The sequence below is a fragment of the Oncorhynchus mykiss genome, chromosome 24, assembly GCF_057628025.1.
Source record: "Oncorhynchus mykiss isolate SJ-2025 chromosome 24, ASM5762802v1, whole genome shotgun sequence".
In the NCBI taxonomy this organism is placed as follows: domain Eukaryota; kingdom Metazoa; phylum Chordata; class Actinopteri; order Salmoniformes; family Salmonidae; genus Oncorhynchus; species Oncorhynchus mykiss.
This window is the reverse complement of record NC_143045.1, coordinates 38,742,534-38,762,500: the sequence shown is the minus strand read 5'-3', so window position 1 is coordinate 38,762,500 and position 19,967 is coordinate 38,742,534. Positions and strand designations below refer to the sequence as shown.

Genomic DNA, 19,967 nt, shown 5'->3' with positions numbered 1-19,967 from the left:
TCGTCCACTACTCGTGTCTGCCCCTTGCAGCAGTCCACTGGCAGGCCGATGATCTCCACCTCTACAAACGGGTCAATGATCTGAAGCAGAAGAGGGAACAGAGTTACAGCAGCTTAGCAACACTACGATAACGCGTGGCAACAGATGTATAACCTGAGGTTATTGAGCAAGCTATCCATTATGTTGGCAGAAAATGATTTTGTGTGTGTGTGTGTTTACCTCTCCTCGGTCTCCCAGCATAGAGTCTGGTGGTTTGGGAAGCTGCTGTCCACTGATGATCTTCAGTACCAGCTGTTTGTTGGGATATGCAGGGAGGGGGTCATCACAGAACGGGTTGAACGAGCCTGGAGCCGTAAACCAACCAATCAGAACATATACTCCTTATCTTGCTGTGTGTGTGTGTGTGTGTGTGTGTGTGTGTGTGTGTGTGTGTGGCTGTGTTTGTGTGTGTTTGTGTGTGTGGCTGTGTTTGTGTGTGTTTGTGTGTGTTTGTGTGTGTTTGTGTGTGTGTGTGTGTGGCTGTGTTTGTGTGTGTGTGTGTGTGGCTGTGTGTGTCTGTGTGTGTGTGTGTGTGTGTGCGTGCGTGCGTGTGTGTGTGTTTGTGTGTGTGTGGCTGTGTTTGTGTGTGTGTGTGTGTGTGTGTGGCTGTGTTTGTGTGTGTGTGTGTGTGGCTGTGTGTGTGTGTGTGTGTGTCTGTGTGTGTGTGTGTGTGTGTGTGTGCGTGCGTGCGTGCGTGCGTGTGTGTGTGTGTGTGTGTGTGTGTGTGTATGTGTGTGTGTGTGTGTGTGTGTGTGTGTGTGTGTGTATCAGTACCTTTACACATGGGTGGAGGTTTGAGGGCGTAGCCACAGCCACCGTTCACCATGAACTTGGCTCTGTTGAGCTGCATCATCCGACCCTCTGTCTGGTAGTTCAGAGCCACTGAGGAAAACACATTTAGGACACATTTATCGGTCTGTTCATCCTCTGAACAAATACACACAGCGGTTCTGTCTGTGTGTCCATGGGGACAGGGAGGCGTGGTGGAGCACAGGGCCCAACAGAGGGTACTTGACACAGGCACAGAGAGAGAGAGAGAAACGTTGCCAGTGGTCAGGAGGACTGTGGAGGAGGAAAGGAGGTAGACGGACAGGCAGGGATGCGTATTGTCTAACATTATATTTATTGACTTTTTTATTTATTTAAATGTAAGAAGCATCAACAAAACGTGACAATAACAACGTTCAGAGGTGTTGTTTCTTACCCAGCTGACAGCCAACATTCCAGTAGAGCTGAGGGTTGAAGTTGGACGAGTCTATGCGGTAGGCCGAGGGGTAGATTCTAGACAGCTGTCGCTGGTTGAAACACAGGAAGCGCTCAGCTCTGTGGTTCACTAGCTGCTGGGCACGAGTCTCACTGAACGACAGAACATTCCCCGGAGTACCTGACAGACGAGAGGAGAGAGAGGGATGAGAGGAAATACAATTTTAAAAACAAAATGGCTGAGCAGTGAGTGCAGAATGAGATGGACAGATGAAAGAGAAAGAAAGAGTGGAAGTGAGAGTAGGAGAGGGAGAATAGGGAGAGAGAAAGATAATTAATGGGGTGGGGGAAGAGGACGCGATGGAGGGATAGAGTGGAAGTGAGTGTAGGAGAGGGAGAATAGGGAGAGAGAAAGATAATTAATGGGGTGGGGGAAGAGGACGCGATGGAGGGATAGAGTGGAAGGGAGAGTAGGAGAGGGAGAATAGGGAGAGAGAAGCGGAGGTGGGAGAAGAGAGAGGCTGATGGGTGGGATTAGGGGTTGTTTCTGGATTGGCCTAGGGCTTGGGAAAGAGCAAGAGAGAGAGAGGGGGGAGGGACAGAGAGAGAGGAAGGGGGAGAGAGAGAGAGAGGGAGGGACAGAGAGAGGGGGGGGGGCAGAGAGAGGGGAAGGGGTAGAGAGAGAGAGAGAGGGGGGGGCAGAGAGAGAGGAAGGGGTAGAAAGAGAGAGAGGGAGGGACAGAGAGAGAGGGGGGGGCAGAAAGAGAGAGAGGGAGGGACAGAGAGAGAGGGGGGGGGGCAGAGAGAGGGGAAGGGGTAGAGAGAGAGAGAGAGAGAGAGGGGGGGGGGCAGAGAGAGAGGGGGGGCAGAGAGAGAGGAAGGGGGAGAGACAGATGTTTTGTAGGAGTGTGTGTTTATTTACAGTCGTCCAGTCCCTCCGGAGAGGCCACAGAGTTAGTGAACACCACCAGGTCTGACAGATCTCTACTCAGCTTAATCGTCTTCCTTTTTCCCTCTCCCCTACAGCAAGAAGAAAACACAGAAAGCGTATGAGAGAGGAAGGAGAGACAGAATGGGGAAGGAGGCAGGGTAGAAGGAGAAAGTAGGACAGCATGTGAAGCTGTGTCGAAAAAGAGTGTTCCATCAAAATGACGGCTTACACACCACAGTGAAGAGGAGTGTTCCATCATAGTGATGGCTTACACACCACAGTGAAGAGGAGTTTTCCATCACAATGGCGGCTTACACACCACAGTGAAGAGGAGTGTTCCATCATAGTGATGGCTTACACACCACAGTGAAAAGGAGTGTTCCATCATAGTGATGGCTTACACACCACAGTGAAGAGGAGTGTTCCATCATAGTGATGGCTTACACACCACAGTGAAGACACACCACAGTGAAGAGGAGTGTTCCATCACAGTGATGGCTTACACACCACAGTGAAGAGGAGTGTTCCATCACAGTGATGGCTTACACACCACAGTGAAGAGGAGTGTTCCATCATAGTGATGGCTTACACACCACAGTGAAGACACACCACAGTGAAGAGGAGTGTTCCATCACAGTGATGGCTTACACACCACAGTGAAGAGGAGTGTTCCATCATAGTGATGGCTTACACACCACAGTGAAAAGGAGTGTTCCATCATAGTGATGGCTTACACACCACAGTGAAGAGGAGTGTTCCATCATAGTGATGGCTTACACACCACAGTGAAGACACACCACAGTGAAGAGGAGTGTTCCATCACAGTGATGGCTTACACACCACAGTGAAGAGGAGTGTTCCATCACAGTGATGGCTTACACACCACAGTGAAGAGGAGTGTTACATCACAATGGCGGCTTACACACCACAGTGAAGAGCATCAAAGGGATATATCTACTACAGACCAGAACACATGTAGAGTGGGAGCACACAGGCACACAATGAGCTTTCATTGACATATCAAAGTGACAGCAAAGGGATATGGAGGCAGGCCCACAATACACACACACACACACACACGCACGCACACACCCAGGAAGAGCCTTGAAGCAACTGTGACTGTTCCTGAAGACATACATAATGTATTAATATTTCACACACACACACACACACACACACACACACACACACACAGTGGCCTATTCAACGAAGATGAGACACACCCCCGACAGAACAATATGTTCCTTTCTGTACAGCATGTTTCTCTGTGGAGAAACCTTTCAATTGGTCACCAAACCTGAGGGCACTTCAAAGCCTGGTTAGGGTCATTGAATGGACACTTCAAAGAAGATTTAGGGCACTTAAGAAATCTTTTGGGCCCTTCAAACACATGAGTGGATGTTGCTCCAGGCAGCAGTTCTCTTGTCTGTCAGGTATAGCATGGTTTGAGCTGGCTGAACAGAAGACACATCACAAACCCTAACTCACTAATACTGAAGTCAATGCATGTCATTTCACACAAAGTTACCTATGACGAAACGCATTATTTATGTGTGAAAGTTTGAGTCATCAATGCATATCTCTAGGTAGATTTAGCCCTGAGCATGGGTCAGAATGAGGAGAGATCCAATGAGAGCTGACCTGGTGATATGTCCTCCCGCCTCTCTCCCAGAGGTCTCCTGTCCTTCCTGTTCTCCATCCATACTCTGGGACTTCAGCTTTGACTTAGAGTGTCTCTGCAGGGGGAGAGAAACAAACAAACACACACACACACACACATATACATATACACACACACACACACACACATATACATATACACACACACACGCACACATACAGATAATTCCCAGTAGCATCACCCAGTTTCAACATCCTTCTCTTGAACACATGTGGTTAATACCATAAGGTTGCCAATTGGCAATTTAACACACAAAAAAATAAAAATAATAATAATTATAATAATAATAGTAATTTCATTCCTTAATTCCTTAATGTATTTATAGAAAGGACTTTTACAATGGCAGACCTGAGCCAGCACAAACATTACAAAGTCAGGATCTGGATATTGTGGACAAAGATATTTGACAAGCAAAAGATACATAAAAAAATAAAAATAGACTATATTTAACTAGGCAAGTCATTTAATTTGGGTTACTAGTCCAACGCTCTAACCACTAGGCTACCCGCCGTCCCTACACTCTAACCACTAGGCTACCCGCCACCCTACATGACCATCTGGGGCGGCAGGGTAGCCTAGTGGTTAGAGTGTAGAGGCGGCAGGTAGCCTAGTGGTTAGAGTGTAGAGGCGGCAGGTAGCCTAGTGGTTAGAGTGTAGAGGCGGCAGGTAGCCTAGTGGTTAGAGTGTAGAGGAGGCAGGTGGCCTAGTGGTTAGAGTGTAGAGGAGGCAGGTAGCCTAGTGGTTAGAGTGTAGAGGAGGCAGGTAGCCTAGTGGTTAGAGTGTAGAGGCGGCAGGTAGCCTAGTGGTTAGAGTGTAGAGGCGGCAGGTAGCCTAGTGGTTAGAGCGTTGGACTAGTAAACGGAAGTTCAAATCCCCGAGCTGACAAGGTACAAATCTGTCGTTCTGCCCCTGAACAGGCAGTTAACCCACTGTTCCTAGGCCGTCATTGAAAATAAGAATTTGTTCTTAACTGACTTGCCTAGTTAAATAAAGGTAAAATAAATACATCTGGTAGGACATCCTGATGTCTGTAACGGGCAAAACGTGATCATGAAAGTTCAGAGATGATCTCACCTTTTGCTTTAGGTTGCTGATGAAGGATCGACTTTGGGATTTTTTAAGACCCTCTTTGTGATTCTAGAGGGGCAAACAGGTACAAACGAAATACGCCACATGAGAAGCTCAGAAACAGTGCTTGTGGTTTGTTACTGCTTATCTATTCATATACTGTCTATGTCTATACCTTTATCTATTCATATACTGTCTATGTCTATATCTATTCATATACTGTCTATACCTTTATCTATTCATATACTGTCTATGTCTATACCTTTATCTATTCATATACTGTCTATACCTTTATCTATTCATATACTGTCTATACCTTTATCTATTCATATACTGTCTATACCTTTATCTATTCATATACTGTCTATACCTTTATCTATTCATATACTGTCTATGTCTATACCTTTATCTATTCATATACTGTCTATACCTTTATCTATTCATATACTGTCTATGTCTATACCTTTATCTATTCATATACTGTCTATATCTTTATCTATTCATATACTGTCTATACCTTTATCTATTCATATACTGTCTATGTCTATACCTTTATCTATTCATATACTGTCTATACCTTTATCTATTCATATACTGTCTATATCTTTATCTATTCATATACTGTCTATGTCTATACCTTTATCTATCCATATACTGTCTATGTCTATACCTTTATCTATTCATATACTGTCTATACCTTTATCTATTCATATACTGTCTATACCTTTATCTATTCATATACTGTCTATACCTTTATCTATTCATATACTGTCTATGTCTATATCTATTCATATACTGTCTATGTCTATATCTATTCATATACTGTCTATATCTTTATCTATTCATATACTGTCTATACCTTTATCTATTCATATACTGTCTATGTCTATACCTTTATCTATTCATATACTGTCTATGTCTATATCTTTATCTATACATATACTGTCTATACCTTTATCTATTCATATACTGTCTATGTCTATACCTTTATCTATTCATATACTGTCTATACCTTTATCTATTCATATACTGTCTATGTCTATACCTTTATCTATTCATATACTGTCTATACCTTTATCTATTCATATACTGTCTATGTCTATATCTATTCATATACTGTCTATGTCTATACCTTTATCTATTCATATACTGTCTATACCTTTATCTATTCATATACTGTCTATGTCTATATCTATTCATATACTGTCTATGTCTATACCTTTATCTATTCATATACTGTCTATACCTTTATCTATTCATATACTGTCTATGTCTTTACCTTAATCTATTCATATACTGTCTATGTCTATATCTTTATCTATTCATATACTGTCTATACCTTTATCTATTCATATACTGTCTATGTCTATATCTTTATCTATTCATATACTGTCTATGTCTATACCTTTATCTATCCATATACTGTCTATGTCTATACCTTTATCTATTCATATACTGTCTATACCTTTATCTATTCATATACTGTCTATACCTTTATCTATTCATATACTGTCTATGTCTATATCTATTCATATACTGTCTATACCTTTATCTATTCATATACTGTCAATGTCTATATCTATTCATATACTGTCTATATCTTTATCTATTCATATACTGTCTATGTCTATACCTTAATCTATTCATATACTGTCTATATCTTTATCTATTCATATACTGTCTATACCTTTATCTATTCATATACTGTCTATGTCTATACCTTTATCTATTCATATACTGTCTATACCTTTATCTATTCATATACTGTCTATGTCTATACCTTTATCTATTCATATACTGTCTATACCTTTATCTATCCATATACTGTCTATGTCTATACCTTTATCTATTCATATACTGTCTATACCTTAATCTATTCATATACTGTCTATGTCTATACCTTTATCTATTCATATACTGTCTATACCTTTATCTATTCATATACTGTCTATGTCTATACCTTTATCTATTCATATACTGTCTATACCTTTATCTATTCATATACTGTCTATGTCTATACCTTTATCTATTCATATACTGTCTATACCTTTATCTATTCATATACTGTCTATGTCTATACCTTTATCTATTCATATACTGTCTATGTCTATATCTTTATCTATTCATATACTGTCTATACCTTTATCTATTCATATACTGTCTATACCTTTATCTATTCATATACTGTCTATGTCTATATCTTTATCTATTCATATACTGTCTATACCTTTATCTATTCATATACTGTCTATGTCTATACCTTAATCTATTCATATACTGTCTATATCTTTATCTATTCATATACTGTCTATACCTTTATCTATTCATATACTGTCTATACCTTTATCTATTCATATACTGTCTATGTCTATACCTTTATCTATTAATATACTGTCTATGTCTATACCTTTATCTATTCATATACTGTCTATACCTTTATCTATTCATATACTGTCTATGTCTATACCTTTATCTATTCATATACTGTCTATGTCTATACCTTTATCTATTCATATACTGTCTATGTCTATACCTTTATCTATTCATATACTGTCTATATCTATACCTTTATCTATTCATATACTGTCTATGTCTATACCTTTATCTATTCATATACTGTCTATATCTTTATCTATTCATATACTGTCTATACCTTTATCTATTCATATACTGTCTATGTCTATACCTTTATCTATTCATATACTGTCTATGTCTATACCTTTATCTATTCATATACTGTCTATATCTTTATCTATTCATATACTGTCTATACCTTTATCTATTCATATACTGTCTATGTCTATACCTTTATCTATTCATATACTGTCTATACCTTTATCTATTCATATACTGTCTATGTCTATACCTTTATCTATTCATATACTGTCTATATCTTTATCTATTCATATACTGTCTATGTCTATACCTTTATCTATTCATATACTGTCTATATCTTTATCTATTCATATACTGTCTATACCTTTATCTATTCATATACTGTCTATGTCTATATCTTTATCTATTCATATACTGTCTATGTCTATACCTTTATCTATTCATATACTGTCTATGTCTATACCTTTATCTATTCATATACTGTCTATATCTTTATCTATTCATATACTGTCTATGTCTATACCTTTATCTATGCATATACTGTCTATGTCTATATCTTTATCTATTCATATACTGTCTATACCTTTATCTATTCATATACTGTCTATGTCTATACCTTTATCTATTCATATACTGTCTATATCTTTATCTATTCATATACTGTCTATGTCTATACCTTTATCTATTCATATACTGTCTATATCTTTATCTATTCATATACTGTCTATATCTTTATCTATTCATATACTGTCTATACCTTTATCTATTCATATACTGTCTATGTCTATACCTTTATCTATTCATATACTGTCTATACCTTTATCTATTCATATACTGTCTATATCTTTATCTATTCATATACTGTCTATACCTTTATCTATTCATATACTGTCTATGTCTATATCTTTATCTATTCATATACTGTCTATACCTTTATCTATTCATATACTGTCTATACCTTTATCTATTCATATACTGTCTATGTCTATACCTTTATCTATTCATATACTGTCTATATCTTTATCTATTCATATACTGTCTATACCTTTATCTATTCATATACTGTCTATGTCTATACCTTTATCTATTCATATACTGTCTATATCTTTATCTATTCATATACTGTCTATACCTTTATCTATTCATATACTGTCTATGTCTATACCTTTATCTATTCATATACTGTCTATACCTTTATCTATTCATATACTGTCTATGTCTATACCTTTATCTATTCATATACTGTCTATATCTTTATCTATTCATATACTGTCTATATCTTTATCTATTCATATACTGTCTATGTCTATACCTTTATCTATTCATATACTGTCTATGTCTATATCTATTCATATACTGTCTATATCTTTATCTATTCATATACTGTCTATGTCTATACCTTTATCTATTCATATACTGTCTATGTCTATACCTTTATCTATTCATATACTGTCTATACCTTTATCTATTCATATACTGTCTATGTCTATACCTTTATCTATTCATATACTGTCTATATCTTTATCTATTCATATACTGTCTATGTCTATACCTTTATCTATTAATATACTGTCTATGTCTTTATCTTTATCTATTCATATACTGTCTATACCTTTATCTAATCATATACTGTCTATACCTTAATCTATTCATATACTGTCTATACCTTTATCTATTCATATACTGTCTATGTCTTTACCTTAATCTATTCATATACTGTCTATACCTTTATCTATTCATATACTGTCTATGTCTATACCTTTATCTATTCATATACTGTCTATGTCTTTATCTTTATCTATTCATATACAGTCTATACCTTTATCTAATCATATACTGTCTATACCTTAATCTATTCATATACTGTCTATACCTTTATCTATTCATATACTGTCTATGTCTATACCTTTATCTATTCATATACTGTCTATGTCTTTACCTTAATCTATTCATATACTGTCTATACCTTTATCTATTCATATACTGTCTATGTCTATACCTTTATCTATTCATATACTGTCTATGTCTATATCTTTATCTATTCATATACTGTCTATACCTTTATCTATTCATATACTGTCTATACCTTTATCTATTCATATACTGTCTATGTCTATATCTTTATCTATTCATATACTGTCTATACCTTTATCTATTCATATACTGTCTATGTCTATACCTTAATCTATTCATATACTGTCTATATCTTTATCTATTCATATACTGTCTATACCTTTATCTATTCATATACTGTCTATACCTTTATCTATTCATATACTGTCTATGTCTATACCTTTATCTATTAATATACTGTCTATGTCTATACCTTTATCTATTCATATACTGTCTATACCTTTATCTATTCATATACTGTCTATGTCTATACCTTTATCTATTCATATACTGTCTATGTCTATACCTTTATCTATTCATATACTGTCTATGTCTATACCTTTAACTATTCATATACTGTCTATATCTATACCTTTATCTATTCATATACTGTCTATGTCTATACCTTTATCTATTCATATACTGTCTATATCTTTATCTATTCATATACTGTCTATACCTTTATCTATTCATATACTGTCTATGTCTATACCTTTATCTATTCATATACTGTCTATGTCTATACCTTTATCTATTCATATACTGTCTATATCTTTATCTATTCATATACTGTCTATACCTTTATCTATTCATATACTGTCTATGTCTATACCTTTATCTATTCATATACTGTCTATACCTTTATCTATTCATATACTGTCTATGTCTATACCTTTATCTATTCATATACTGTCTATATCTTTATCTATTCATATACTGTCTATGTCTATACCTTTATCTATTCATATACTGTCTATATCTTTATCTATTCATATACTGTCTATACCTTTATCTATTCATATACTGTCTATGTCTATATCTTTATCTATTCATATACTGTCTATGTCTATACCTTTATCTATTCATATACTGTCTATGTCTATACCTTTATCTATTCATATACTGTCTATATCTTTATCTATTCATATACTGTCTATGTCTATACCTTTATCTATGCATATACTGTCTATGTCTATATCTTTATCTATTCATATACTGTCTATACCTTTATCTATTCATATACTGTCTATGTCTATACCTTTATCTATTCATATACTGTCTATATCTTTATCTATTCATATACTGTCTATGTCTATACCTTTATCTATTCATATACTGTCTATATCTTTATCTATTCATATACTGTCTATATCTTTATCTATTCATATACTGTCTATACCTTTATCTATTCATATACTGTCTATGTCTATACCTTTATCTATTCATATACTGTCTATATCTTTATCTATTCATATACTGTCTATATCTTTATCTATTCATATACTGTCTATACCTTTATCTATTCATATACTGTCTATGTCTATATCTTTATCTATTCATATACTGTCTATACCTTTATCTATTCATATACTGTCTATACCTTTATCTATTCATATACTGTCTATGTCTATACCTTTATCTATTCATATACTGTCTATATCTTTATCTATTCATATACTGTCTATACCTTTATCTATTCATATACTGTCTATGTCTATACCTTTATCTATTCATATACTGTCTATATCTTTATCTATTCATATACTGTCTATACCTTTATCTATTCATATACTGTCTATGTCTATACCTTTATCTATTCATATACTGTCTATACCTTTATCTATTCATATACTGTCTATGTCTATACCTTTATCTATTCATATACTGTCTATATCTTTATCTATTCATATACTGTCTATATCTTTATCTATTCATATACTGTCTATGTCTATACCTTTATCTATTCATATACTGTCTATGTCTATATCTATTCATATACTGTCTATATCTTTATCTATTCATATACTGTCTATGTCTATACCTTTATCTATTCATATACTGTCTATGTCTATACCTTTATCTATTCATATACTGTCTATACCTTTATCTATTCATATACTGTCTATGTCTATACCTTTATCTATTCATATACTGTCTATATCTTTATCTATTCATATACTGTCTATGTCTATACCTTTATCTATTAATATACTGTCTATGTCTTTATCTTTATCTATTCATATACTGTCTATACCTTTATCTAATCATATACTGTCTATACCTTAATCTATTCATATACTGTCTATACCTTTATCTATTCATATACTGTCTATGTCTTTACCTTAATCTATTCATATACTGTCTATACCTTTATCTATTCATATACTGTCTATGTCTATACCTTTATCTATTCATATACTGTCTATGTCTTTATCTTTATCTATTCATATACAGTCTATACCTTTATCTAATCATATACTGTCTATACCTTAATCTATTCATATACTGTCTATACCTTTATCTATTCATATACTGTCTATGTCTATACCTTTATCTATTCATATACTGTCTATGTCTTTACCTTAATCTATTCATATACTGTCTATACCTTTATCTATTCATATACTGTCTATGTCTATATCTATATCTATTCATATACTGTCTATGTCTTTATCTTTATCTATTCATATACTGTCTATACCTTTATCTATTCATATACTGTCTATGTCTATACCTTTATCTATTCATATACTGTCTATATCTTTATCTTTATCTATTCATATACTGTCTATGTCTATACCTTTATCTATTCATATACTGTCTATACCTTTATCTATTCATATACTGTCTATGTCTATACCTTTATCTATTCATATACTGTCTATATCTTTATCTTTATCTATTCATATACTGTCTATACCTTTATCTAATCATATACTGTCTATACCTTTATCTATTCATATACTGTCTATGTCTTTATCTTTATCTATTCATATACTGTCTATACCTTTATCTAATCATATACTGTCTATATCTTTATCTATTCATATACTGTCTATACCTTTATCTATTCATATACTGTCTATGTCTATATCTTTATCTATTCATATACTGTCTATGTCTATACCTTTATCTATTCATATACTGTCTATGTCTATATCTTTATCTATTCATATACTGTCTATATCTTTATCTATTCATATACTGTCTATACCTTTATCTATTCATATACTGTCTATGTCTATACCTTTATCTATTCATATACTGTCTATGTCTATATCTTTATCTATTCATATACTGTCTATATCTTTATCTATTCATATACTGTCTATGTCTATATCTTTATCTATTCATATACTGTCTATACCTTAATCTATTCATATACTGTCTATGTCTATACCTTTATCTATTCATATACTGTCTATACCTTTATCTATCCATATACTGTCTTTACCTTTATCTATTCATATACTGTCTATGTCTATACCTTTATCTATTCATATACTGTCTATACCTTTATCTATTCATATACTGTCTATGTCTATACCTTTATCTATTCATATACTGTCTATGTCTATATCTTTATCTATTCATATACTGTCTATGTCTATATCTTTATCTATTCATATACTGTCTATGTCTATATCTTTATCTATTCATATACTGTCTATATCTTTATCTATTCATATACTGTCTATGTCTTTATCTTTATCTATTCATATACTGTCTATACCTTTATCTAATCATATACTGTCTATACCTTTATCTATTCATATACTGTCATTATCTTTATCTATTCATATACTGTCTATGTCTATACCTTCATCTATACATATACTGTCTATGTCTATACCTTTATCTATTCATATACTGTCTATGTCTATACCTTTATCTATTCATATACTGTCTATATCTATACCTTTATCTATTCATATACTGTCTATGTCTATACCTTTATCTATTCATATACTGTCTATACCTTTATCTATTCATATACTGTCTATACCTTTATATATTCATATACTGTCTATGTCTATACCTTTATCTATTCATATACTGTCTATATCTATACCTTTATCTATTCATATACTGTCTATGTCTATACCTTTATCTATTCATATACTGTCTATACCTTTATCTATTCATATACTGTCTATACCTTTATCTATTCATATACTGTCTATATCTATACCTTTATCTATTCATATACTGTCTATGTCTATACCTTTATCTATTCATATACTGTCTATACCTTTATCTATTCATATACTGTCTATACCTTTATCTATTCATATACTGTCTATGTCTATACCTTTATCTATTCATATACTGTCTATATCTATACCTTTATCTATTCATATACTGTCTATGTCTATACCTTTATCTATTCATATACTGTCTATACCTTTATCTATTCATATACTGTCTATACCTTTATCTATTCATATACTGTCTATACCTTTATCTATTCATATACTGTCTATGTCTATATCTTTATCTATTCATATACTGTCTATGTCTATATCTATTCATATACTGTCTATATCTTTATCTATTCATATACTGTCTATATCTTTATCTATTCATATACTGTCTATATCTTAATCTATTCATATACTGTCTATGTCTATACCTTTATCTATCCATATACTGTCTATATCTTTATCTATTCATATACTGTCTATATCTTTATCTATTCATATACTGTCTATGTCTATATCTTTATCTATCCATATACTGTCTATATCTTTATCTATTCATATACTGTCTATACCTTTATCTATTCATATACTGTCTATGTCTATATCTTAATCTATTCATATACTGTCTATATCTTTATCTATTCATATACTGTCTATGTCTATATCTTAATCTATTCATATACTGTCTATGTCTATACCTTTATCTATTAATATACTGTCTATGTCTATACCTTTATCTATTCATATACTGTCTATACCTTTATCTATTCATATACTGTCTATGTCTATACCTTTATCTATCCATATACTGTCTATATCTTTATCTATTCATATACTCTCTATATCTTTATCTATTCATATACTGTCTATGTCTATACCTTTATCTAATCATATACTGTCTATACCTTTATCTATTCATATACTGTCTATATCTTAATCTATTCATATACTGTCTATGTCTATATCTTAATCTATTCATATACTGTCTATATCTATACCTTTATCTATTAATATACTGTCTATGTCTATACCTTTATCTATTAATATACTGTCTATGTCTATACCTTTATCTATTAATATACTCTCTATATCTTTATCTATTCATATACTGTCTATGTCTATACCTTTATCTAATCATATACTGTCTATACCTTTATCTAATCATATACTGTCTATACCTTTATCTAATCATATACTGTCTATACCTTTATCTAATCATATACTGTCTATACCTTTATCTAATCATATACTGTCTATACCTTTATCTAATCATATACTGTCTATACCTTTATCTATTCATATACTGTCTATATCTTTATCTATTCATATACTGTCTATGTCTATATCTTAATCTATTCATATACTGTCTATGTCTATACCTTTATCTATTCATATACTGTCTATATCTTTATCTATTCATATACTGTCTATGTCTATATCTTTATCTATTCATATACTGTCTATGTCTATACCTTTATCTATTCATATACTCTCTATATCTTTATCTATTCATATACTGTCTATGTCTATACCTTTATCTAATCATATACTGTCTATACCTTTATCTATTCATATACTGTCTATACCTTTATCTATTCATATACTGTCTATGTCTATATCTTTATCTATTCATATACTGTCTATACCTTTATCTATCCATATACTGTCTATACCTTTATCTATTCATATACTGTCTATACCTTTATCTATTCATATACTGTCTATATCTATATCTATTCATATACTGTCTATGTCTATATCTATTCATATACTGTCTTTATCTTTATCTATTCATATACTGTCTATATCTTTATCTATTCATATACTGTCTATATCTATATCTATTCATATACTGTCTTTATCTTTATCTATTCATATACTGTCTATATCTTTATCTATTCATATACTGTCTATATCTTTATCTATTCATATACTGTCTATGTCTATACCTTAATCTATTCATATACTGTCTATGTCTATACCTTTATCTATTCATATACTGTCTATATCTTTATCTATTCATATACTGTCTATACCTTTATCTATTCATATACTGTCTATGTCTATATCTTTATCTATTCATATACTGTCTATATCTTTATCTATTCATATACTGTCTATGTCTTTATCTATTCATATACTGTCTATATCTTTATCTATTCATATACTGTCTATATCTTTATCTATTCATATACTGTCTATACCTTTATCTATTCATATACTGTCTATGTCTATACCTTTATCTATTCATATACTGTCTATATCTTTATCTATTCATATACTGTCTATATCTTAATCTATTCATATACTGTCTATGTCTATATCTTTATCTATTCATATACTGTCTATATCTTTATCTATTCATATACTGTCTATACCTTTATCTATTCATATACTGTCTATGTCTATACCTTTATCTATTCATATACTGTCTATATCTTTATCTATTCATATACTGTCTATACCTTTATCTATTCATATACTGTCTATGTCTATACCTTTATCTATTCATATACTGTCTATACCTTTATCTATTCATATACTGTCTATGTCTATACCTTAATCTATTCATATACTGTCTATGTCTATACCTTTATCTATTCATATACTGTCTATATCTTTATCTATTCATATACTGTCTATACCTTTATCTATTCATATACTGTCTATGTCTATACCTTAATCTATTCATATACTGTCTATGTCTATACCTTTATCTATTCATATACTGTCTATATCTTTATCTATTCATATACTGTCTATACCTTTATCTATTCATATACTGTCTATGTCTATACCTTTATCTATTCATATACTGTCTATACCTTAATCTATTCATATACTGTCTATGTCTATACCTTTATCTATTCATATACTGTCTATACCTTTATCTATTCATATACTGTCTATGTCTATATCTTTATCTATTCATATACTGTCTATGTCTATATCTTTATCTATTCATATACTGTCTATACCTTTATCTATTCATATACTGTCTATGTCTTTACCTTTATCTATTCATATACTGTCTATACCTTTATCTATTCATATACTGTCTATGTCTATACACACCATCATATACATGTATACATTTATACTCTAGGATTCTGACATTGCTCGTTCTAATATTTCTATATTTCTTAATTCCTTGTTTTTTGTTGCATGTATTGTTTTGTATTGTTAGATACTACTGCACTGTTGGAACATAAATATTTCGCTACACCCACAATAACATCTGATAAATATGTGTAAGCGACCAATAACATTTGATTTTGATTTCATTTCATGTCTCTTTGATTTATCGAAGCCTCATTAGCAGACTGTAGCTAGAGGACAATCAACAGACACCAAGCCATAAACTGGTACGTGTGTGAAGGAGGGAGAGAGGGAGAGGAAGAGAGGAGGAGAGAGGGGGAGAATGAGGAGTATAGGAACTCCCTGCTCATAATGTTAGACACACCGCATTAAAATTGATGTTTAGAGACCTATTAATCTGAAAATACAATCAGCAGAGGCAGGGAAATTAAATATTAATAAAAGAGACACTGCAGACATTTTTCTCTCACTAACAACGTAGTATTTCTCTGCATTCAATGGAAGACCTACCAGCTCGGGTGAGAAGTTCCCTTTGGGATCAGCTGTGTGTGTGTGTGTGTGTGTGTGTGTGTGTGTGTGTGTGTGTGTGTGTGTGTGTGTGTGTGTGAGTGTGTGTGTGTGTGTGTGTGTGTATGTGTACCGTTAGGTTCTTCTGCAGGCCTACGTGTGTGGCTCTGAGCAAGGCTCTGATGCTGAAGCTGTCTGTGTCCTCCTTGTCTCCGATCTGAGACTCCTTCAAAAGACAGTCGAGCTTCTTCCTAATGTAACTTTCTACTTGATGGTTACCATTACTCTGAAGGAGGGAAGAGGAAGGGAAGGAGAGAGATGGGGGGAGGGAGAGAGAGAGAGAGAGAGAGAGAGAGAGAGAGAGAGAGAGAGAGAGGGAGGGAGAGAGAGAGAGAACGACAGAGAGAGAGAGAGAGAACGACAGAGAGCGATGGGGAGAGAGAGAGAGAGAGAGAGAGAGAGAGAGAGAGAGAACGACAGAGAGAGAGAGAGATGAGTTGATGATGAATTGGTTCTAAACCCATCTGTCCCTGGTTGAATACACCAGGTCATTAGTGTAGTCCTGGCAGTGCTACCAGTAGAGACAGACAGACAGACAGACAGACAGACAGACAGACAGACAGACAGACAGACAGACAGACAGACAGACAGACAGGCATATGTGTTATTTCCTAGTTTTGATCTCATCACTATTATTCTACAAAGTAGAACATAGTAAAACGATGTGTCTACACTTTTGACTGGTGCTGTACATATCACCCTCTCCTCACTGGGATTGAAGGAAATATAACATATTCATCACATATTGATAACTTATTTATCAGTCCATTTTATGATAGGATTCAGATGTAATAACTTAATCAGGAATGAATTAGAGGGAAATCATATCTCCATTTCCTCTTGCTTTTCCAGTCTCGTTTGTTTAGGTGTATTGTATAATAAAGCTAATAATTCACTTCATTGGAATTGTTAAACACACACACACACACACACGCTGTGTCTGCGATAAGCTCATTAAACATGAATTAGTCTCAAACACAACTCGGTCAAACAGGGCTTACAGTCGTATTAGTGCAGTGAATTCAAGGTTGTGATTGATACAGTTACTGTAAAAATATCGCAATATTATTTTTGGACGATATTATATTGATACTATGACTTATAATATCGATTAAAACATCCAGTACGTGTCAGAAGTTTGGACACACCTACTCATTCAAGGGTTTTTCTTTATTTTTACTATTTTCTACTTTGTAGAATAATAGTGAAGACATCAAAACTATGAAATAACACATATGGAATCACGTAGTAACCAAACAAGTGTTAAACAAATCAAAATATATTTATATTTTAGATTCTTCAAAGTAGCCACCATTTGCCTTCATGACAACTTTCCACAAGCTTGGCATTCTCTCAACCAGCTTCACCTTGAAGGAGTTCACTGAACAGGATCCTGCACAGGATCGGTACATCCGAACATCACACCTGCGGGACAGGTACAGGATGGCAACAACAACTGCCCGAGTTACACCAGCAACGCACAATCCCTCCATCAGTGCTCAGACTGTCCGCAATAGACTGAGAGAGGCTGGACCGAGGGCTTGTAGGCCTGTTGTAAGGCAGGTCCTCACCAGACATCACCGGCAACATCGTCACCTATGGGCACAAACCCACAGTCGCTGGACTAGACAGGACTGGAAAAAAGTGCTCTTCCCTGACGCATTGCGGTTTTGTCTCACCAGGGGTGATGGTCGGATTCGCGTTTATCGTCGAAGGAATGAGAGTTACACCGAGGCCTGTACTCTGGAGCGAGATCGATTTGGAGGTGGAGGGTCCGTCATGGTCTGGGGCGGTGTCTCACAGCATCATCGGACTGAGCTTGTTGTCATTGCAGGCAATCAATGCTGTGCGTTACAGGGAAGACATCCTTCTCCCTCATGTGGTACCCTTCCTGCAGGCTCATCCTGACATGACCCTCCAGCATGTCAATGCCACCAGCCATACTGCTCATTCTGTGAGTGATTTCCTGCAAGACAGGAATGTCAGTGTTCTGCCATGGCCAGCGAAGAGCCCAGATCTCAATCCCATTGAGCAGGTCTGGGACCTGTTGGATCGGAGGGTGAGGGCTAGGGCCATTCCCCCCAGAAATGTCCTGGAACTTGCAGGTGCCTTGGTGGAAGAGTGGGCTAACATCTCACAGTAAGAACTGGCAAATCTGGTGCAGTCCATGAGGAGGAGATGCACTGCAGTACTTAATGCAGCTGGTGGCCACTGTTACTTTTGATTTTGATCAAAGTTTGGGGTCACTTACAAATGTCCTTGTTTTTGAAAGAAAAGCCCATTGTTTGTCCATTAAAATAACATCAAATTGATCAGAAATACAGTGTAGACATTGTTAATGTTGTAAATGACTATGTACTATGGAATATCTACATAGGCGTACAGAGGCCCATTATCAGCAACCATCACTCCTGTGTTCCAATGGCATGTTGTGTAAGCTAATCCAAGTTGATCATTTTAAAAGGCTAATTGATCATTAGAAAACCATTTTGCAATTATGTTAACACAGCTGAAAACTGTTCTTCTGATTAAAGAAGTAATAAAACTTCTTTAGACTAGTTGAGTATCTGGAGCATCAGCATTTGTGGGTTCGACTACAGGCTAAAAATGGCCAGAAACAAAGTCCTTTTTTTTCCCCTCTCTCTCTCTCTCTCTCTCTCTCTCTCTC

General features: G+C 34.1%; 1 protein-coding gene across 3 annotated transcripts in view; it reads right to left on the bottom strand.

The window, feature by feature from the left end:
- LOC110503217 (1-phosphatidylinositol 4,5-bisphosphate phosphodiesterase eta-1) overlaps positions 1–19,967 on the bottom strand; it is an 84,920-nt gene that overhangs the window by 40,628 nt on the left and 24,325 nt on the right. For all 3 annotated transcript variants that reach the window (XM_036961459.2, XM_090218951.1, XM_036961457.2), the window contains exons 8-15: positions 17,373–17,525; positions 4,929–4,991; positions 3,815–3,909; positions 2,165–2,262; positions 1,244–1,423; positions 814–921; positions 220–344; positions 1–80 (exon numbers count right to left, since the gene is read on the bottom strand). The exon at positions 1–80 is cut by the window's left edge and continues 5 nt beyond it. In XM_036961459.2, coding sequence (XP_036817354.2) covers positions 1–80; positions 220–344; positions 814–921; positions 1,244–1,423; positions 2,165–2,262; positions 3,815–3,909; positions 4,929–4,991; positions 17,373–17,525 — 902 coding nt within the window. The remainder of the gene's footprint in view (positions 81–219; positions 345–813; positions 922–1,243; positions 1,424–2,164; positions 2,263–3,814; positions 3,910–4,928; positions 4,992–17,372; positions 17,526–19,967) is intronic.